Source organism: Melopsittacus undulatus, chromosome 15, assembly GCF_012275295.1.
Source record: "Melopsittacus undulatus isolate bMelUnd1 chromosome 15, bMelUnd1.mat.Z, whole genome shotgun sequence".
In the NCBI taxonomy this organism is placed as follows: Eukaryota; Metazoa; Chordata; class Aves; order Psittaciformes; family Psittaculidae; genus Melopsittacus; species Melopsittacus undulatus.
Window position 1 is genome coordinate 239,618 of NC_047541.1, and position 19,064 is coordinate 258,681.

At 64.5% G+C, this 19,064-nt stretch overlaps 1 protein-coding gene across 7 annotated transcripts; it reads right to left on the reverse strand.

Annotated features, from left to right (window-relative positions):
• Positions 1 to 523: 523 nt before the first annotated feature.
• Positions 524 to 18,880, reverse strand: PHLDB1 (pleckstrin homology like domain family B member 1). 7 transcript variants are annotated; one of them, XM_034069562.1, is made up of 23 exons: positions 18,813 to 18,880; positions 16,603 to 16,704; positions 16,096 to 16,219; positions 15,847 to 16,017; positions 14,067 to 14,192; positions 11,616 to 12,700; positions 10,652 to 10,894; positions 10,442 to 10,579; positions 10,194 to 10,331; positions 6,943 to 7,098; positions 6,752 to 6,862; positions 6,494 to 6,583; positions 6,063 to 6,185; positions 5,160 to 5,297; positions 3,509 to 3,625; positions 3,301 to 3,418; positions 3,057 to 3,101; positions 2,355 to 2,646; positions 2,157 to 2,247; positions 1,930 to 2,076; positions 1,602 to 1,821; positions 1,422 to 1,507; positions 524 to 899 (listed from the first exon to the last, which is right to left on the reverse strand). In XM_034069562.1, the coding sequence occupies exons 1-23, from the start codon at positions 18,873 to 18,875 to the stop codon at positions 759 to 761; spliced, it is 4,065 nt and encodes a 1,354-aa protein (XP_033925453.1). In that variant the 5' UTR covers positions 18,876 to 18,880; the 3' UTR covers positions 524 to 758. The 7 variants fall into 7 exon arrangements, with proteins under 7 accessions (XP_033925453.1, XP_033925455.1, XP_033925457.1 ...); XM_034069564.1 differs by lacking the exons at positions 6,063 to 6,185; positions 18,813 to 18,880 and adding an exon at positions 17,812 to 17,990; XM_034069566.1 differs by lacking the exons at positions 5,160 to 5,297; positions 18,813 to 18,880 and adding an exon at positions 17,812 to 17,990 and having other exon boundaries at positions 3,301 to 3,394.
• Between the last annotated feature and the right edge of the window lie 184 nt (positions 18,881 to 19,064).

The window sequence follows — 19,064 nt, forward strand, 5'->3', positions numbered from 1 at the left end:
CGGCGCCTCGCGCAACCGCCGGCCCGGACGCGGCGCGACCTCATTGGCGCGCCCGCCGGCGCCAGGGCCCCGCGCGTGCCCGATTGGGCCACGTCAGGGGAAGCCGGAAGCGGGAGAGGGGAGCTCCGGCCCCATTGGCCTGAGCGCGGCGGGGCGGGGCGACGTGAAGAGGACTGAGGGGCGTGCGTGGTGACGTCAGGCGCACCCGTGCGCGCGCCACAGCGTACCGGTACCGTCCCCTGGCGGCGCCCCCGGTGCCTGCCCGGGTCCCAGCGCTCCCCCGCCCTCCCCTTCCCACGGGCCCATCCGGTGCCGCATCCCCGGGCCCCTGCATCCCAAGGCAGAGCCGCACCGAACGCTTCATGGCGCTCCGGGCATCCCATCCCGCACTCACTGTGCAGCCCCGGCACAGCACAGGGTCACAGGAGTTACACGGAGGGGTCCGGGTCTGGTCCGTCCCGCTGGCACCGTGGCAGTGTCCTCCCAAACCTGGCACCTCCCCGCGGCACAAAGCTCTGGCACAGGCAGCTCTTTGGCAGCTCTTTATGTTTCAGCACTTTGATACGTTTCCAATAAACTTGTTTTTAAAAAGTCAACTTAAAAAAGAAAACAGTTCCTCCCTTGGCTGAGCAGATGCTGGTGCCACCCGACATGGGCGCATGGCCACGGCACAGGTCCCCCACAGGACATCCCTGCAGCTTGGGGAGCTCAGGAGTCCATCACACTGGTGGATCTGGGGTGCGCAGCACCCGCCACCCTCAGTTCATGAACTGGGTGTACCCCTCTGCCCCAGTGACAATGACGTCCATCCAGATGCGCATGGCCTCAGCCGAGGGGGCCACCATGTAGTAAAGGCGGTCGTGCGTCTTGACACAGAAAGTGAGCGCAGGGTTGGGGCTCTGCAGAGGAGGAAGAGGATGGTGTTGGTACTCTTCCCCCACGGAGCAGCACCGTGCTCCCCTTTCTCCCCCCATAAGGCCTAGCATGGGGCTCTTGCCATCAGCACCCTGGAGAGGAGGTGTCACTGGGGGCCGTGGATCACAGATTTAATGGCTTTAAGTGAAAAATGATAGATTTAGACTGGACATTAGGCAGAAGCTCTTCCCTGTGAGGGTGCTGAGGGGCTGGCACAGGGTGCCCAGAGGAGCTGTGGCTGCCCCATTCCTGGCAGTGCTCAAGGCTAGGCTGGATGGGGCTTGGAGCAGCTGCTCCAGTGGAAGGTGTCCCTGCCTGTGGCAGGAGTTGGAAATGAATGGGCTTTAAGCTCCTTTTCCACCCAAGCCATTTCAGGATTCTATGATTCTGTCACCCCGGGAGCATCCCCGGCATGAGCTGCCCCAGTGCCTCCTGTCTGCATGATGGGGGTTGATGCCAGGAGGTCCCTCATGGGCATTGCGGCAGCAGCAGTGCCCAGCTCTCACCTTTGCAGCACTGCGGAGGTGGTCGTAGTAAACCTCTTCGATGGCTTGGAAGTAGATGACACCCTTCAGCTTCGTCTCGTGTTTATCTGCTCGAGGGATGGAACCGGTGTTGATCACAGTGTGCAGGAGATGACACAGGGAGGGACATGGGGAGGGGCATGGAGCAGCACAGGGACTCACCCACATAGTAGGAAAGGGTGCGCTTCATGCGGTCGAAGACAAACCAGCGCTTCTTCCAAGACTTGATCTTGCCGCCCATCTTGACCAGGTAGCCCTTGCACATCTTCTCTGTGAGGATGACATGGTAGCAGGTGTCCACACTGTGGCCCGAGGACTCAATGTGCAGCCGCAGGTCAAAATCCTCTTTGCGGATGGGGAGGTACCGCGTCAGGGGACGAGCCTGGAAAAGCAGAGCCCTGCAAAGCCTGCCAGTGGGACAAGAGCCATATCCCCCCCAGACACGGGTGGGTGCAGGAACCCCGTGCTGGAGGTGGCACCTGCCCCGCACCTGCGAGAAGTGCTTCTCGCGCAGCTTGACCTCCTTCTCCACCAGCTTCTGCCTCCGCGTGGTCTCATCCTGCAGCCGCCGCTCCAGCTGCTCCCGGCGCCGGCGCTCATCCTCCAGCGCCTGCCGCCGCAGCTCCATCTCCCGCTCCTGCTGGCACACGCAGCTGCTCAGCCCTGGGCACAGGGGACCCGCACCCTGGCTGCCCATGGCACCGGTGCCCTGCTTACCCGGGACTCCATCAGCCGCGACTTCTCCGCGTGTGCCTCCTTCAGCATCTTCTCCATCTCCTCGATCTTCCCTCCCTCCATGCCGCTGGCACTACAAGAGAGCAGCAACTGCCATCCCAGCAGAAAGGAGCTCGAGCCAGTGGTGTGGCCAGCAGAGCAGGCTGTTCCTCTGGCTGCAAGAGCTGGCCCCAGGGTTACCTGGAGATGTTGTCAGGCGAGCAGGCAGAGTTGTTGCCGGTGGAGATGCTGGTCTCCATGCTGTCCGAGCTCTCCAGGCTTAGGGTGTCATATGCGTGGTCCACCTCCTCGGCGCAGGGCCTGCTGCCATGGGGACGGTGGTGGTGGAGGATGGAGTGATGCACGAGGCGGGGGAAGGTGGTGGGGAAGGGGGGCTGCCCATGCAGGGCTTCCCACTGGGACTGAGCCTCGGCGGCCGCTTTCTGTTTCAGCTCTGCCAGGCGCCGCTTCTGCTCCTCGATCACCTGCTGACCTGCGCCATGGGAAGACAACCACAACTGAGTGCTGCACGCTCAGCACCATGCCACTGCAGGCGAGGGGATGGCACTGGCAGGAGAAGACACAGCAGGCACTGCTGGAGCTGGGAGGGATGGCTGGTGCTGCGGCGAGAGCCTTCACTACTCCCTGCAAGCAACACCTCTCTGGGGAAGAGGAGGGGGTCCGGGCAGCCAAGGGGGGCACATGCACCAGGCTGGCAGCAGCAGGCTGGGCAAAGCAGTAGCGAGTTCGGGATGCACAAGGCTGCTCCTAAGTGGATGCCTGGAGGCACCTGGGGTCCTGGGCTGGTCATGCCCCTCCTATACATGGCAGCCAGTGCCAGCAAACAGCCATGCTGCTGCCTTTGGGCTGCCTGAGGCAGGCCAAGCCACCCCACATCTCTACCTGGTAGCTCGCCCGGCTGCAAGGGCTCTGCTGGGAGAGGCTCGGCTGCAGACACACCGTCGGGTGGAGGGGTCGGGAGGGAGAGAAGGGGGAAAGCAAGAGACTGTGAGGGAGGCACTGCGTCCCCCCGGAGCGCCATCACCGCTGGGGCCAGACTCCCCTCTCCATCTCCCGAGTGGCAGCAGGAAAGAGTGTCCCAAAGTCCCACCACGCCACAGAGCCAGGGCGCGGAACCAGCGCTCACCCTTCTGCTGCAGGGCCAGCTGGCGCTTGGTCTCGATGTCCTGCAGCGTGGCCGCCAGGTTGTGGGGCAGGCTGCCCACTGGGCTCAGGGGGCCCTGGACAGAACGGCAGGCACTGGGCTGGGGGAATGGACAGGGGCTGGCACCGGCTGGGCAGGAGCCCCCATGCCCGGGGCCACGCGATGCCGGCTGCCCCCCCGTTGGCAGTACCTTGGGTGAGGGGCTGCGCCCCAGCATGGAGAGGTTGAGCTGCGAGGATGAGGGGGTCCCGCTCTTCATCCGAGGTGTGAGGACACCAGCATCACCTTCCGTCTTGGCACGATAGACCTGGGCACGGAGAGACAAAGGTGAGAGTCATGGGGGGGCTGCAAAAGCCCCCCTGGACAGACAGCTCAGCTGTCATTGGAGCTGAGCATCCCCTCCCCAGATCCTGCCCCTGTGTGGGTGCCACCTTGGCAGGGGTGCAGGCAAGAGGAGGCAGCGGCTGCCTGCCCCAGGCGTACAGCCCACTGCAGTTCTGTTGTGCCTCTGCCTTGCAATGTGGAACTGGCAGCAATACCCCCATGCTGTCCTGCTCCTGCTGCGGCCAGCAGCCCCAGAGACTGAGCCCCAGCAACAAGGAGCTGGGATTACCTGGAGAGGCTTGAGAGAGAGGTGAGCTTTAGCTGGAAGTGGAGGAGGGGAAGAAGGAGGAGAGACAGAGGAGAAGGAGGTCTCAAAGCCAGCCATGACCTCCTGGTACCACTTCTCTAAATCAAGAGCCGGGAGCCACACGGAGCCCCCTGGCAGCTGCTGCTCCATCTGGAGAGAAATGCCACATAAGAAAGGACAAAGGGCAAAACTCAGCGAGAGGGACAGATGGACAGAGACAGAGGTCAAAGCATCCCTGCTTGCACCTGCACCACCCACAGAATGGGACCTGCACACCCCAAAGACCCTGCACCCTCCCTGCCTGAGTAATGCATCTCCAGGACCCCCTTGGCTGCTTGTAGGGTCTGCAAGAGCCAATGGAAGTGGCAGGAGGGCACAGAGACCCCCTATCCCCCACTGCAGGCTCAGGCACGCCAAGGCACTGGGCAGGCAGCTGGAGACAGGCCCCACTGCCGCTCAGCCTCATCTGCCGTTCACCCCAATCCCTGCATCCCCATCACCTTCCGGGGAGGGTGCAGGGGCAGAGGGAGGGAAAAAGGGCACAAACCTCTGCAGAGATGGAAGGAGAAGAGAGAGATTGAAGAGGAGGAGGAGTAATGCATCCTGAAGGAGATGAAGGAGATGGAGGGGCACAGGCCAGTGGGGAAGCGGCAACGGGGTGGAAGTGGCCCAGGATGCCTGAGAGCTGCTCAACGGTCACATACTGAGCAGAGAGAAGCAGATTAAACTGGGAGAAAAGGCTCTGAGCAAGGGCAAGCAGGCACAGTGGAGTGAGCAGGCGGCTCCAGCCCCCAAAAGAGGGTGCCACGTCCCTGGAAGGCAGGGAGCTGCTGCTGGGCACCGGCTCTGTCCCTTCCTGCTCTGCTCCCTCCTTTCCCGGAGCTGGCAGCCAGGACTGGGTCCAACAGGCAAAGAGCCACCCTCCTGCCCCACTGGGCACCCACTCTGCACTCTGGCCCTGCTGCTGCCACTCCAGAGGGCACAGCCCATCCAGAGCTGCTGAGTAGCACTCCCGGCAGGGAGACTGGGTGACTCCAGCCTGTGCTCCCTGCCCAGCTGCAGCCAGACAGGCCCCCACAGCCCAAGAGAGAGGTGGGCTCTGAACACCAGGGCACAGGAGGAGGCCACGTGCTCTGCAGCATCCTTATTGCTGCCTGGGATGCAGTGGCAACCCAAGGGAGTGAACCCGAGCATGCTCTGGAGCAGGTACCTCATCAGCTGCAGGAGGTACAGCAAGCAAGAAAGAGCGCTGAGCAGCAGCAGAGGCAGCAGCAGAAGCTTTAGTGTCCGGGCTGGGGCCGTGCGCATTGCTGCAGAACCTGAAAACGTCAGACAGCCTCATGTACTCCTAGAAATCCACAGCGGAGGAGAAGGAGGAGAGTTAGAGCCATGCGCTGGCATCACGGCACCAACTGCAAAGCGGGAGCAAAACTCCCCACATGCACATGCCCCGCACCGCCTGCCCAGCCCTCCCGTTCTCTTCCCTTCCCTTCCCCACTGCCCACCCTGCCTGTGCCTGCCCAAGCTGGGCTGGGTGTCCCAGCTGCCTCGCTCCTGCCTTAGGCGCAGCTTTACTGGGTGAAGGCTGGGGATGGAGCTTGCCCTGAGGATGCAGCTTCAGCCATTCCCCATCGCCCATGTCTTGGGGTCCCCAGCCACGAGCTCTCCCTGGTGTGTAAGCGCCAGATGAGGCCCCCCCCACAGCACTCTAAGCCAGTTTAAAATCCACTTCCCTCACCCTTTCTGAACCAAACATACTAAAGCTGGGGACCTGCTCTTTTTTTTGGCTAACAGGAACCTAAAGGATGCTCCCAGGAACAGCCCAGCTGCGGGTCAGCAGCAGCAGGGGGGAAGTGCAGGGATGCCTGCACCGCATGGGGCGGCACCGGGGTTAAAAACCAAGCATCAGGCTCAGGAGAGCACCTCAGGACAGTATTAGTGAACACAGGGGCTGCAGAGCTGAATGAGAAATGGTCCAGCCGTGCCACCGCAGCCACTGCTGTGCCGTGGGGATGCCCTGCTGCCCGACGGTGATGTTAGTGCACCTAAGGGCTCTGGTGGCAGCTCGGCCGAGGAGGGGTAAGCAGGCCAGCACGTGCAGTTAGTCTGTTACCTCGTGTTGCCTGGGGTAGGAGCGGGCGGCAGGAGAAGCTAAGGAGGCAGCTGCAGCTGGCGGGGGGCTCAGGGGCTTAGTTCCCTCCAACAGCTCATAAGGCTCTGAGATATGGAGGGTCTCCTGTTGGAGGGCAAAGATCACATAGGCAAGATGGGCACAGGCAGCAGCAGAAGCCCTGCTGCAGGCAGGCACAGGGGACTCTGCCATCCTGTCCTCTGCAGCAGCAGATTGGGTGGCACCGGGTCCCCGAGGGCATCGTAGCTCCAGCTTCCCATTCAGAACCACAAGCAGGGCAAGGGGGTGACCCACTCCCACGTACAAGTCTTTGGACATGAACTAGAAGGAGTCTCCTGTGCCAGCATGAGCAATAGTGCTTGGGGTGGCAGCAGAGCAGCCATAGCAATCATACCTCCGATCTCTCCACTTACCTCTCTGAGAGCTGAGGACATTTTGGGGAAGCTCCTGCCGCCTGTGACAAGCTGGTATCGCCTCTCCAGAGACACAAGCTTCTCCTTCTCCTGAGCACGGGGGGACAGTGAGAGCAGAGGCAGCTGATGGCTACCGGCCCGGGCCCCATGCTCACCCTGACTGCCAGAACCCCAGCAAGAGCCAGCACAACCTCACCCCCTGCCTCAGGCACCCCTATGGCCGGGGAGCAGACATTGACCTGCCAATGGCTGCATTACCTTCTGCAGGAGCTGTAGGACACCATTCCTCTCCCTGGCGAGGTGCTCGGCCTCCTGGGCACTCTGCAGCCGGATCTGGGCAGCCTGGGCATCCAGGGCAGCCACCCGTTCCTGGGAGCAGGAGTGGGCATGAGCTGGCTGCCGGTGAGCGGCGGGGCACAGCCTGGACCTGCTGCCCTCTCCTTCCCTACCTTCCTGCGGGCGATGCTGCGGTGGCACTCGGCCCGGCTCTGCAGGAGCTGCTGTCCCCGCGCCTCGCGCTCCTCCTCGAGGCGGCTCTCCCGCTCCAGCTGCTGGAACTCCAGGTCCTCAAAGAGCTTGGCCTCGCTCTCCAGCACCTCCGCCTCCTGCAGACACACAAGGGCACAGCGGTCACCCCTTCTGGGCAGACATCCCACAGTGAAACCTCCTGACGTGCCCCCACGACCTGCTGGTGCTGGCCGGGAACAGGAACCCATGGCAAAACCTGTCCCCGGTGTCCTGTGCGGGCAGGCGGGCAGCTTTCCCTTCTGCTTGGCACCAGCAATGTGGGAGAGACACCAGATACCTCTACCCAGCTGGAGAAAGCGATGGAGGTGCTGGGCACAGACCAGCTCAGACCTGTCACCCTGAGATGACGACAAGCTTGCCATGGCTGGAGGCTAGATGCCCCCACTGAGCCACATCCAGGCCAGCACCATGTCCTGCCGAGCGGCAAAACACCATACACTTGTGTAACCACCAACATGCAGCCCTGCATCATCAGCTGATGGGCAGCAGAGCCCTCGTGGATGAGCACCGTGCTGGACAAACAGCATCCTCCCAGCCTTTGAGCACTGACAACACACAGCAGCACCCAGCTCAGCGTGCAGAAATCACACCAGGCTCACCACGGGGATGCACTCCATCCTGCTGTGGGAGCAGGACAGCCCTTGCTCTCGTGGCATGGCATGGCACCACCGGCGTGGTGGCTGCCGAGGGCTCCCACACACTGGGACTAACCCATCACTGTCCCTGCCTGCTGCACACTGGAGCCCACATCCAGCATGGGGATGCCTGTCCAAGCAGGCTGTAGCAAAGAGGGTTCACTGCACAGCAAGGGCTGGGAAAGGTCAGCCACTACTGGAAAATACCACATAATGGGAAAAAATGCTGCAGACCGGCGGTAATGTAAACTGACGGCACCGTGTCAATAAATGCTCTCAGGAAATAGCTGGGAGCAGTGGGATGAGGACTCGGCGGTCCCCGAGGCTCCCCAGCCTGCCCTCCTTTCAGGGTAGGACTGGTCCAGAGGAGCACGGCAGCTCCCTGGCGATGCTCTGCCAAGCCAGCCCTGGGCCCGGGCGAGCGGAAGCTTACCAGGACAGCGGAGCCCGGTGCCAGCCTCCTCCAGCCCGGGTGTGATGCTCCCCGTGCGGCCCCAGCTGGCAGGGAAGAGCTGGCCTAAGCTGGAGCAGAGGGAGGTGGGCCATGGTCCGGGAGGGGTGGGGGGGGAGACACTGACCCTTCGCATCTGCTCCCGTAACTGCTCCCGCATTGACTCAGGGCACTTATCAAGGTGGCTCTTCGACTCATGGTAAAGCGCCCGGAGTTGCTCTAGCTCCTTCCTTTCAGCATCAACCTTTGCCCTTTCCTGAATCGGGGGAGAACGAGACAAAACAAAAAGTAGAAAAGAAAACAAAAAAGAAAGAGAAGAGAGAAAACACTTCTCAAGTTGGCACCATGCAGAAGCTGCAGAGTTAGAGAGGGGCTTGGTTGAAGAGGAGGCTCGCAGGGAGCATCATCACAGCATCTACAGAGGCATTTAGAGGACCAGCCACGGGGACCCAGGCTGGGCAGTGTTAGAGGGGTTATGGCCAGCCCCCGACCTCAGCCTTGCGTTCACATGCCAAAAGCCCACTTGTGGGCCATGAAAAGATCACTGCTGACAGCATGGATAAAGTCATCCTGATCCTGCAGACAGCTGCACCACAGCGGATCACTCTGAATCACCACTAACCAGCTTTGCTACTTGGTGCTCACCAACCAAGATGTTGCCAGTTAAAACACAGCAGGTCCCATCCACATCTACTGAGGATGAGGGACCATGGCTCACCCCCATCCGTCAGGAGGAGAGGGCTGCCTGCAGGATGGCAGTGAAAACAGGAGACTGAGGTCCAACCCTGCTATCAGAGATGCTCAGGCTATGCAGAGTTAGTGGCAGACACTTGCTCCTGGACCTGGGAGGAGGGAGAAACATCCCCAGCTCTCCCTCCCATAGCCACAGGAGCAGTACGATGGAAGCCAGTAACACGAGGCTGGTGTAGGGGATCACCTCCTGCAGGTCTGGCAGCACCATATGGCAGTCAGGCACTGGGAAACACACACTGTGGCAGCACAGACACATGGGGGATCTGTGAACAGGGATACAGGAGGGCAAGACAGGGGCTGTAGTGTGCCTGGGAGCTCTCAGGCACATAGAGGTGATGGCAGACTTGAGAACAGTTAGTGCAGGCTGTGCAAGCGGGTTAGGAAAGCAGTGGTTAGGTCAGCAGGTCAGAGCTAGGTTTGCCTCTGCTCCTCTCCTAACTCTGCATGTGGCTGACCCTGCCTAGAGGAGATACCTGCAAAGGGCTGGAAGACCAAAACAGGACAAAAAACCCAAATACTGCATGGGCACTGCTGGCAGGCACCGATGGCAGCTCTGTGCAGCCATGGGCAACCAAACAGCACCTACAGACACAGGGCCAGCCAGGGCCCCAGGGACATCAGCACTGCATCACAGCAGCACCGAGCTGCCAGCAGGACCCAGGCAAACAGAAGAGCTCACCCTGGGCTGTGCCACGCTGCCAGCAAGGCTGCAGGATGGCTGCAACCAGTAGCCAGGTGAAGCAGCAACGGTGCCTTTCAGGCAGGAGATCACAGCAGCAACTGCACCGAAGATGCCAAAACCACTCCAGGGGAAGGGGACCAGGACCCCTCCCCAGCCACTGAGCCAAGGGGAACACCCGCCACAATTTCCTGCCCACCTCCAGTGAGCCAAACACTACAGCAGCGCCACCATCACGCATGAAGATGCCTCAATGGGCAGCACACTGGGTGAACTGGCCACAAGACAGAGCCCACCAGCAAGGGCAGGGAATGGGGAGCACTGAGGACCCCACTCCACATCAGTGATGCCCACGGCAGGGAGTGGGTGTCCAGGAAAGCCCCACACCACAAAACCACCCTGTGAGACCCCTCCAGTGTGAGAGACGGTGGCTGAAATTCAGCCCAAGTGCCCTGCCCTCCTCTGGCAGCACTGCTGGACCAGTCCCAGGCAGACAGCAACAGATCCCCCCTAGGACGTGAAGCCAGAGCGGATGCTCCTCAATGCCCCTGCAAAGCCCAGGGACAGTAGAACGTGTCCAGATGGGAACACTGCAGCATGGAGCACCACTGCAAGCACTGAGGAGGGCACAACACAGCCTGCCACAGGGCTCACCTTGTCCCGCTCCTTCCGGATGCTGGCATCCAGGCTGGAGAGCTTCTCCTGCAGCTGCTGCACTGCCTCCTGCTCCTGCCGCAGCCGCGCAGCCTCCGACTCACGCTCGCCCTGCAGCAGCGCTCGCTCCATCTCGGCCTGGATGGGCACGGCCACATCAGGATGGCTGCCCCGGCCAGGTCCAGCTCTGCCCATGGGTGCCGGCCAGCGAGCAGCAGGGGTCCCAGCAGGGCTCCCTATTCCCTCACCTCTCGTGATGTCTCCTGCAGCTGCTGCTCCAGCTCCTTGACACGGCCCTTGAGCTGGTCCAGGCGGCCGAGCACGCTGGCGCGCTCCTCCTCCAGACGCTGTGCCTCCTTGGCTCGGGGGCCCACCAGCTCCTCGTGCTGCAGAGAGAGCAAGTTGGCATGGTGCAGCACAGAACAGTGCAGCACGGCACGGCACAAGCATCCCCTCACCTCGTGGTGGGTGCTCTCAGTGCTGCTGCACTCCTCCTTCAGGTTCTCTTCATCTGACCTCTCCAGGCTCTCCCTTTGCCGCAGCTCCTCAGCAGCACAGCCCAGAGCCACGGCACCCCTGGGCACCCGCCGGCCAGCACCCGCATCACCAGCCAGGAGCTGGTGCACGTCACCCAGCTCGGTGCTGTCTGTCTTGGTGTACTCAGCACAGAGGTTCAGGATGGTCTCCAGGCGCTGCCGCTCCTGCAGGGAAGAGCGGTCAGTGTGGCGTGCATCCCAGCACGGCCACTGGCAGAGCCCTCAAGACCCTGTGCCGATGGCAGTTGCTGCGATGAGGGCTTGCTCCTTGCCCGCATGCTGGGCTGGGGACATTGCAAAGCCCAACACAGCCCCTGCCAGGCACAGGATGCACCAGGAGCTGGGAACAGACTAATTCCAGGCAGTAGTGGTGGCTGTCGAGCACCTCCGCTATTTCCAGGCAGTGAGTCAGGCCGCCTGCGCTAGCGTGAGTCAGGGCTGAGCCAACAGGGCTCCAGCACGGCCCCAGCAGATGCACAGGGCAAACCCCACCCAGGCAGCTGCTGGCGCTATAAAAACTCCATCTCCCCTAAATATAGACGTGATGCCCACAAAGCCACAGCACCGTCCCTGGCAGACGCGGCACTGGTGGGGCAGGAGATGTGAATGGTTTTGCAAAGGCAGGAGTGCCACAATTTCAGACGCAGCCCCACGGAGCCATGCGACCGACCCATGGCTGTTCCTGGGCTGCTGCAAGCTGGGGGCGTTGTGCTGCCATGCACTGACGGCCGCTCCTGGTCTTAATCCCCCCGGATAAGCCGGCAGCTGCAGCAAATCCCTGAGAGCAAGGGCCAGGTTTTAAAGCAGCGAAAGCCAAAAAGCATTTGCAAATAGGGCATCCCACAGTCAAACATGGTCCCATGTCCCTCCCGGCCGCAGGGCTCACCAGGCGCTCCATCTCCTGCTCCCGCACCCGCTCCTGCCGCTGCCGCCGGTGGTACTCCAGCAGCTCGTCCTCATTGTCGCTGATCTCGGTGATGCTGTTCTTGCGCTCCCGCGGCCCTGCCAGCAGCCGGGGGTCCCCCAGGGGCTTCCTGGGGGTGCGGGGGCTCTGCCGGGGCGAGGGCATGGCTGTGGAGCCCAACCCGTACGCAGGGCTCAGGCAGGAGCCGAAGCTGGGGCGGCGGGGGGGGGTGTCTGTCGGCAGCGGGGGCGAGGGGCTCCCGGTGCCCCGCGGCTCCTCTGGGCCCTTGCGCCGGGCACGGGGGCTGCCGGGCACCTCCCTGCCCAGCCGGGGCTGTGGGGAGGGGGCATCAGGGACCACGCGGGGGCTGGCGGCGCGGCGCGACAGGGACGGGCTCAGCGGGGGCAGCTCCCGCATGCTCTCCATGGTCCTCCGGGCTGCCCGAGGGCTCTCGGGGGGCTGCAGCCGCGTCTCCGGAGCTGCCCTGCTGGGGGGCTGCCGGCTGGGGGCCTGCGGCTCCCGCGGCTCCCGGAAGGGGCTGGGGGGTCGCTCCTGCAGGGCTGCCCGTGGCCGCAGGGCTGCTCTGGGGGTCATCCGGGGGCTGCCTGCCCGGTGCTCCCCGAGCCGCTCGGCTGGCCAAGGGTCGCCAGGTCCCCCAGCTGGCATGGGGGGTGGCTGCACGGCATGGTTGTAGCTGGAGGAGCGGAGTGGGACAAGGGGTGGCACGGCTGGACCCTGCTCCTGGCTGCTGGGCGAGGGGCTGGTGTAGCCACCGCTGCTGGCCGGGGACGAGAGCGGGGAGAAGTTCTCATAGCTGGAGCCTCCCGACGTGGCTCCAGGGCTGGGTAGGGGGGACAGGAGGCAGCGCCCACCCCCATTCACCACGGGGGACAAGGGAGACCGGCTGCAGGCAGGGGGCTTCTTGCCAGCGGGAGATGCCCGCTCCTCCAGAACCAGCGAGTCCATGATGTCCTGCAGGTCCTTCTCAATGGAGCTGACGAGGGAGCTGTGGCTGGGACACCCGTGCTCTGGCGGCTGATGGCCACCATTCACCAGGGGCTCAGCCTCTGTGGGGAGGCACGGGAGCAGGTGTCAGCATAGCAAGACCCCCTACAGTCCCTGTTTGGGCTGGCATCCCACAGAGCATCACCCCTTGATGCAGCCTTGCAGAGCCAGTGCCGGGATGCAGCTCCTCTCCCCCCAGCCCCACTGCTACTATTTCCCACTCTGGCTGGGGAGGCAGGCCAGGGTGGAGGCTGGTATCCTGCTGGCCCCATCATCACCAGGGAGACAGAAACCTGATAGCACAGCACAGCCGCCTGCTCCTGCTCCCAACATCCCTGCGATGCCACAGCTCCCAGCCCCACTCACTGGGGAGCAGCTGCCTGTGCCAACCACTAGTGCCCACCGGTCATCCCTGGCAGGCTCTGGCACCCCAGAAACAGGGCAGAGATGGACAGACAAAATCCAACAAGCGTGGACCTGTGGCATATCCAGACCCACTCCTGCGTAGTCTGCAGCCTTCCTGTGCCCCCAGCCTGAGTGCCCCTGCCCAGGCTGCCCTGTCCTCCCAGCACAGCACCGATGTGCCTGTCACTCAGGGGACGAGCTAATAGCGGCAGGCACGGAGCCTGGCCAGGACAACGTGCCACCCGGGCTGCGTCACCCCTGGCACCCAGAGGCTCCCCTGCGGTGGCCGGCACCACCTCTGTGCCCAGAGAGATGTGCCTCAGCACGGCCTGTGTGATCCTGCCTGGTCCCGCTGGTGCCCGAGGGACTGCGCGGGGCCTGCACGGGATGCTCCGTGGCCACGCCACCTCCCACGTCCCTCCTCCCGTCCCCCAGCTGCAGGATGTGCTGCCTTCCCAACACACACGTGGCACAGCGAGGCTGCCAAGCTCCTCTCTCTGTGCCAGGTTGTGCCGGTCGGGGCATGGAGAAGGGCTACCAGCCCAGGGATCGCTGCTGGGGATGTGAACATCCCCAGGAACCAGGCGTGGCGCCGGCACAAATCCTGCCTACCCCGCAGACAGGCAGACACAGCAAGATAAGCAGCCAGCGAGATGACTGCAGCCAGGGAAACGGCCTTCACAGCCTCTGCATGGCCACCCCACCATGTAAACAGCCACTCCAAGGCAGCTTGGGGGCCCCACGCACCCATCTCCAGCGTGGGCCGATAGGTGATGGCTCTGCCCTGGCCAGGCTGGCCAGGGGTGAGAGCTGTGCCTCGCTGCCCTTGCCATCACCCTCTTCCAAGGCGATATTAATCATTAACAAACACCAGCACAACTGCTGTGCCACGACAACGGCCAGCACATCTGTGGCCAGGCGTGAGCCCTGCTCCCAAACACGGGGTACAGGGCTGGAGAGCATTGTGTGCTGGGCAGGCTGTGCCATGGGCCAGCATCCCCACCACCCTGCTTGGGCACCTACTTGCTGGCAGCCCGTAGAGCGCAGCTGGGCTCCTGCCCCCCGCTGGGATCATGCTCTTCATCCACTTGGCCTCAGCGGGGTGGTTGAACCGGAGGAAGGTGGCCTGGCCCAGGCAGATGGTGCACCCTGCGGAGAGAGGGGACAGGGCTCAGCCACAGCGGTGCCAGAGAGAGGTGAGGCAGGAGCCGGGCACTGCCCAGCTCCAAGGCACATCCCCAGGAGGGGAGCGGGCTCCTGCCGCCAGCAGCAGCTTACGGGGAGGCTGAAATCCAGGTCAGCCCCCGGCAGCTGCAGGCACAGGCACAGCTGGGGTCCCCGGCGGGGCCGCGCTGCTGCGGCGGCGCTGGCGATGCTCCAGGGCCTGCGCGCCTGCCAGCCCCAGACAAGACCGCTCCTGTCCGCGGCCCGGGGCGCAGCCTCTCGCGGGAAGGGGCCGGGGCCGCGAGGGAGCCGGGCAGGGGCGAGGGGCCGGGAGCCGCGTGCAGGGAGCGGGCGCGATGGGGCTGGAAGGCTCCGCGCTGCTGCAGACACACCCCGCTTGGAAGCACCCGCCAGAGCCATGGGGAGAGGCTCCCTCTGCACCGACAGCCGAAAATCCCTCGCCGGAGGGGACGTGGTTTGTGGAGCACCCAGCGAGGGAGATGCCGTGCACGTTAACGGCCTGGCTGCCTTGTCCGAGCGCTGCTCCCCAGGAGCACCCCGGCTTGGCAAGAGCATCCCGCCGGCTGGGTGGCAATGCCAGTGCCCGGCGTGACAATGGGCGACGGCTCTTCCAGCTCAGGGCATCAGCGACCTGCAGCCTCCCCGCACATCGGCACCGGCAGAGGTGTGCACCACCCCAGCCAAGCGGGGTACCCACATCCCACACCCCGAGTGCCCGCCCCGCAGCTTGCCCGGCTGTGGCCAGGCACAGACACGGACCCTGCCCTGCGCCCTGCCCACTGCCCGCAGGAGAACCGGGGTCTCTGCCTGCACCCCAGCAGACCGCGGTTCTCACCGCCCGCCCTGGGAACACCGAGCCCCGTCGGGACCCTCCGTACCGGAGCCGTCGCGCCCGTCCACAGGCAGCTTCGTGGCTCCCATTGTCCCCCGAGGGGCCGCCCCCCACGGCGGGGTCCCCCCTTCCCCGGGGGGAGCAGGGAAAGGCGCACGGGCTGCACCGCGGCCGCTCGAGGGCGGCCAAGGGGGGGGGTCCCCCAACACTCCCCCCCGCCGCGGGCACGCGTGGCCCCGCCGCACTCACCGAACAGCCGCCGCCGCCGCCGCCCGGGCAGCGCCGCGCACCGCCCCCGGGGAGGGGCGGGGACGGAGGGGGCCGGGCCTCGCTCTGCCCCGCCGCCGGGCGGGGTCCTCCCGGGAACCGGGTCGCTGGGCCCCCGGATCTGCCCGTGGTGCCCTGGGAGCGGCGGGGGGGACACAGCCGGGTCCAGGCCCCTCCAGCAGCACAAGCCCCCCGGCCGCGATGCTCAGGGAAACCCGGGCTGTGTTCTCCATTTATCCCCTTCCTAAACCTGGCTGAGCACTTCTGTTCGCTGGGAAGTGGGTACAAGGGCAGGGACCAAACCCTGGCCGCACACTCGCTTTCTCCCTCCACATCTCATCAGCTCCCCAGCGGTGCCAGCATTCAGCACATCCCCACCCCAGAGCAAAGAGAGAGGAACATCCCGGCTGCGATGCTCGAGCGCAGGGTGGATCCATGACCACCCCAATACCTCAGAGCAGACCACTGAGAACCAGGTCGTGCTCTGGAGCAGAGCAGAGCAGAACAGAGTATCCCTACCTTGTGTGAGGCGCGTGGGCTGCCGCACTGGCACACCATCAATGGCACAAGCATTGCCACAGGGGTGCAGGGTGAGCGTCCCCACCACATTCTCGATGTAGCAGTGCTGGGGAGCCAGCCCAGGGCCCTGCAGGATGATGTCTGTCGTGGCCGTGCCAATGGTGGTCCTCCCTGCTGGCAGAGAGAACAGCTCAGCTTCCCTGCCACGGGCACTGTGCCCATGGGGAGCTGCTGGCGATCAGCACTCACCTTCCTCCAGGGGCAGGAGCGTGATGGCGGTGCTGAGCCGACCACTGCCCAGGCTCACCAGATGTGGCTTCTCCGTCTGCACCTTCAGTCCCTTGCCCGTGTCGATCAGGTCCAGGGGGCTGTTCTGCAGGAGGAGAGGGAGGGATGCTCACCATGCCCATGCCTGCAGCCTGCTCGCCTGTGCTGCCCACCTGGGCAGGTGCAGGGAGCGATGCCTAGCACAGCTGTGTGCCTGCAGGACAGCCCAGCAGTGGGATGCAGGAGCTGAGGGCTCCATCCCACCCGTGCTGCCTGCCCCAGGGAGCAGAGGTGAGCTTCTGTGGGAGCAGAAGATCTCCACGGCTTGGGCTGCATCTAAGAGGATCCGAGATGCCAGCCGCTTAGCTCAATGGGCTTTGTTGCCGATACCGTAATAGGATTGGGATGAGGAGAGGCCAGGAAACAGTGCCAGACACCCGTGGTAGGGCTGGCTGGGGTGGAGAAGGGGTCCCAGTCCTGTGTGCTCACCTGGATGATGGTCTGGACTCTGTGGGTTGGGCTGGCAGGGGTCCTGCTGGGTGCTTCCATGGTGCCCGCTCGGAGACGCCAGGTGCTCTTGGATACAGACTGCTACCAGAAGAAACAGCACATCCAGGTGACCACGCTGGGTACGGCTCTGCCATACTCCTGCTGCACATCCCTGCGGCAGCCTGAGCAGCAGCCTCACAAACCCCATCCCAGACCAGCATTTCCCACCATAAGGATTACCCTCCTGAGCTGCCATTCCCAGCTGCCCAAAGCCATGAGCATCCTGCCTGGTGAGGCACGAGCCCACATCCTCCAGGAAACCTGTATGCTCCAAGCATCAGGATGGGACATGGCATCAGAAGGAACCAGAATATCGGCTCAGTTTTGAGGAACTGGTGTAAGAAACGCATCAAGAGAACAGGATCCAGCTGTGCCCAGCAACATCTGCCTAATCCCCGACACACCGAGTGCCTGTCCCAGGCGCACACCTCCCTTTGCTCCTGCACAGCCCAGCGGAGCAGCACCTCGGGGTGCACAAACCGAGCTGAGTGCACTGTGTCCCTGCCTGCACGCTGGCACCCGTGCCCACGGGAGGCACAGGCAGGAGGCAGCGCCGGGAGGAACTATTTCCGTCACCGGGTGCTCACGCCACAGTCGCAGCCCGGACGATGCTTCGGGGTTACTAAATTTACCGTCTGCTGCTCCCCACGTCCCTCCCTTCCGCCCGGGCCTGGCCGAGCGCAGCTTAACCCTTCCCGGGAATGCCGGGGCAGCCGCACCGAACGGGGCAGCGCTCCCACTGCCCGAGGCACCCCGGTGCCGGGACAGCCGGGGACACCGGGGGGAGCGCTGGGCTCGGCTCCCTGCTGCGCCGCCCCCTGCCCCGCCAGTCCCACAGCCCGCTGGGCGAGGACCCCCCCGGCTTGGCCGGAGCCGCGCTGGGCTGCGGGGGCGAGCGGGCGGCTGTTACACACTGCGGAAAGAATGAGACGCTGGAAAACACCAAGCGTGGGATCCGGGCTGGGGCAGAGCCGCGCGGCTCCGTGCGACACCAGCGCCGGCCGCCCCACAGCCAGGGCTCCGTGGGGACCGCGGCCCCCCACGCGCGGTGGGGACAGCTCGGATGCAAGGGGATGTGGAAGCGCGGTACCCCGGGAACACTTCCCCGCGGCCCACTGGCTGCAGAGGCAGGACCCTGCTTTCCCTTACCTGCCACCTCGGCCTGGTGCTGAGCGAGCCCCTCCGTGATAGGGTGCCCATGTCCCCCGTGCGGAGGGGGGCCACGCTTCCCAGCATCCGGAGACCCCAGAGCCCCGCCGAGCCCCTGACCCTCGCTGGCACCCAAGCCGAGCCACAAAGTTCGGGAAGGAGGAAAAGCCAGGAGGGGCCAGGCGGCTGCATAGGAAGGGAGCGGGGCCAGGGTGGGATCCTGCACCCGGGTTAACCCCTTCCCAGCACGGCTGTGCTGGTGGAGCTCGGTGGGCATCTTGGAGGACCCCAGCCCCATTCTCAGGGGGTCACCCCCGCTCCTGCTGCCCAGACTCGCTGCACCCAGCACCTCTTGCTCCACAGGCACCCCGGGAAGCGACCCTGGCATCCGGCTGCTCCCCGATGCCAACAGTGACAGGCACCAGCCTCACCCTCCACCGGCGCCCCTCACCTGGCTCCTCACCGCGCCAGGGGTCCCCCTGCCCGTCCCTCGGGGCTGCAGCCCCTCTGCAGCCGGCTCTGCCGTCGGAATGCGGGGCGGGAGCGCGGCTGCCCCGGCCGGCGCCCGGCGCTGGAGCGGACAAGGCGGCCTTTCTTCTGCAGAGCTCGCCGCTTGTTCCCGGCGGGGGGAGCGGGGAAGGCAGCAAATGCCAAGGGCTCGGGCTCCGTTACCGCCCAGCGGCCGCCGTCCCCCTGCGCAGCGCTGCCCGCTCGGCGCGGCCTCCCCGAGGACAAAAGCCCCTTTCTTCTCGGGGCGCAGGCGGGGGCCTCACCTGGGTGGACGCTCAGCCCCGACCAACGCGGGGCCCCCGCCGCTGCCGGACGGGCGGCGCTGTCCCTGCACCACCGCCCCCTGCACCGGCCCTGCCTGACCCGCGGCTGCCCACCGAGACTCAACCGGCCCCCGTGTGCTACCGGCTGGGGCGCAGCCAGGGCACGACCAGTCCACGGTCACACAAGGGCCGTGCCGATGCAGCGGAGCACAGCCTGGCACACCCTACCGTGCACCCGTCGCGGTGCCAGCCATGCAAGGATGCAGTGTGCCAGGGGTAGGCACACGGCATCCCGGGACACAGCCTCTCCTCCGCGCTCACGTCTGGGTGAGTCACAGGAAGAAGCCAGAGAGGCCGAGCTAACGGGCGCGCACAGCAGAGCATTGCAGCCTCCATCCAAGTTGGCTGCCTGCTTGCTCCCCATCTGCTAACGCGTTCAGGGCGCGCTTACCCCTTCCCACACCCTCCACTCCAGTAAAC

What these genes read in the sequence shown, in the direction of transcription:
- PHLDB1 (XM_034069562.1), bottom strand. Translation starts at nt 18,875, where the DNA reads ATGCCGTGTGCCTACCCCTGGCACACTGCATCCTTGCATGGCTGGCAC. An exon ending in TGCAGGAGACATCACGAGAG is followed by an intron (nt 10,332 to 10,441) that starts GTGAGGGAATAG and finishes GTGCCCATCCAG; the next exon opens with GCCGAGATGGAGCGAGCGCT. An exon ending in CCTACCCCAGGCAACACGAG is followed by an intron (nt 5,298 to 6,062) that starts GTAACAGACTAA and finishes GTGGATTTCTAG; the next exon opens with GAGTACATGAGGCTGTCTGA.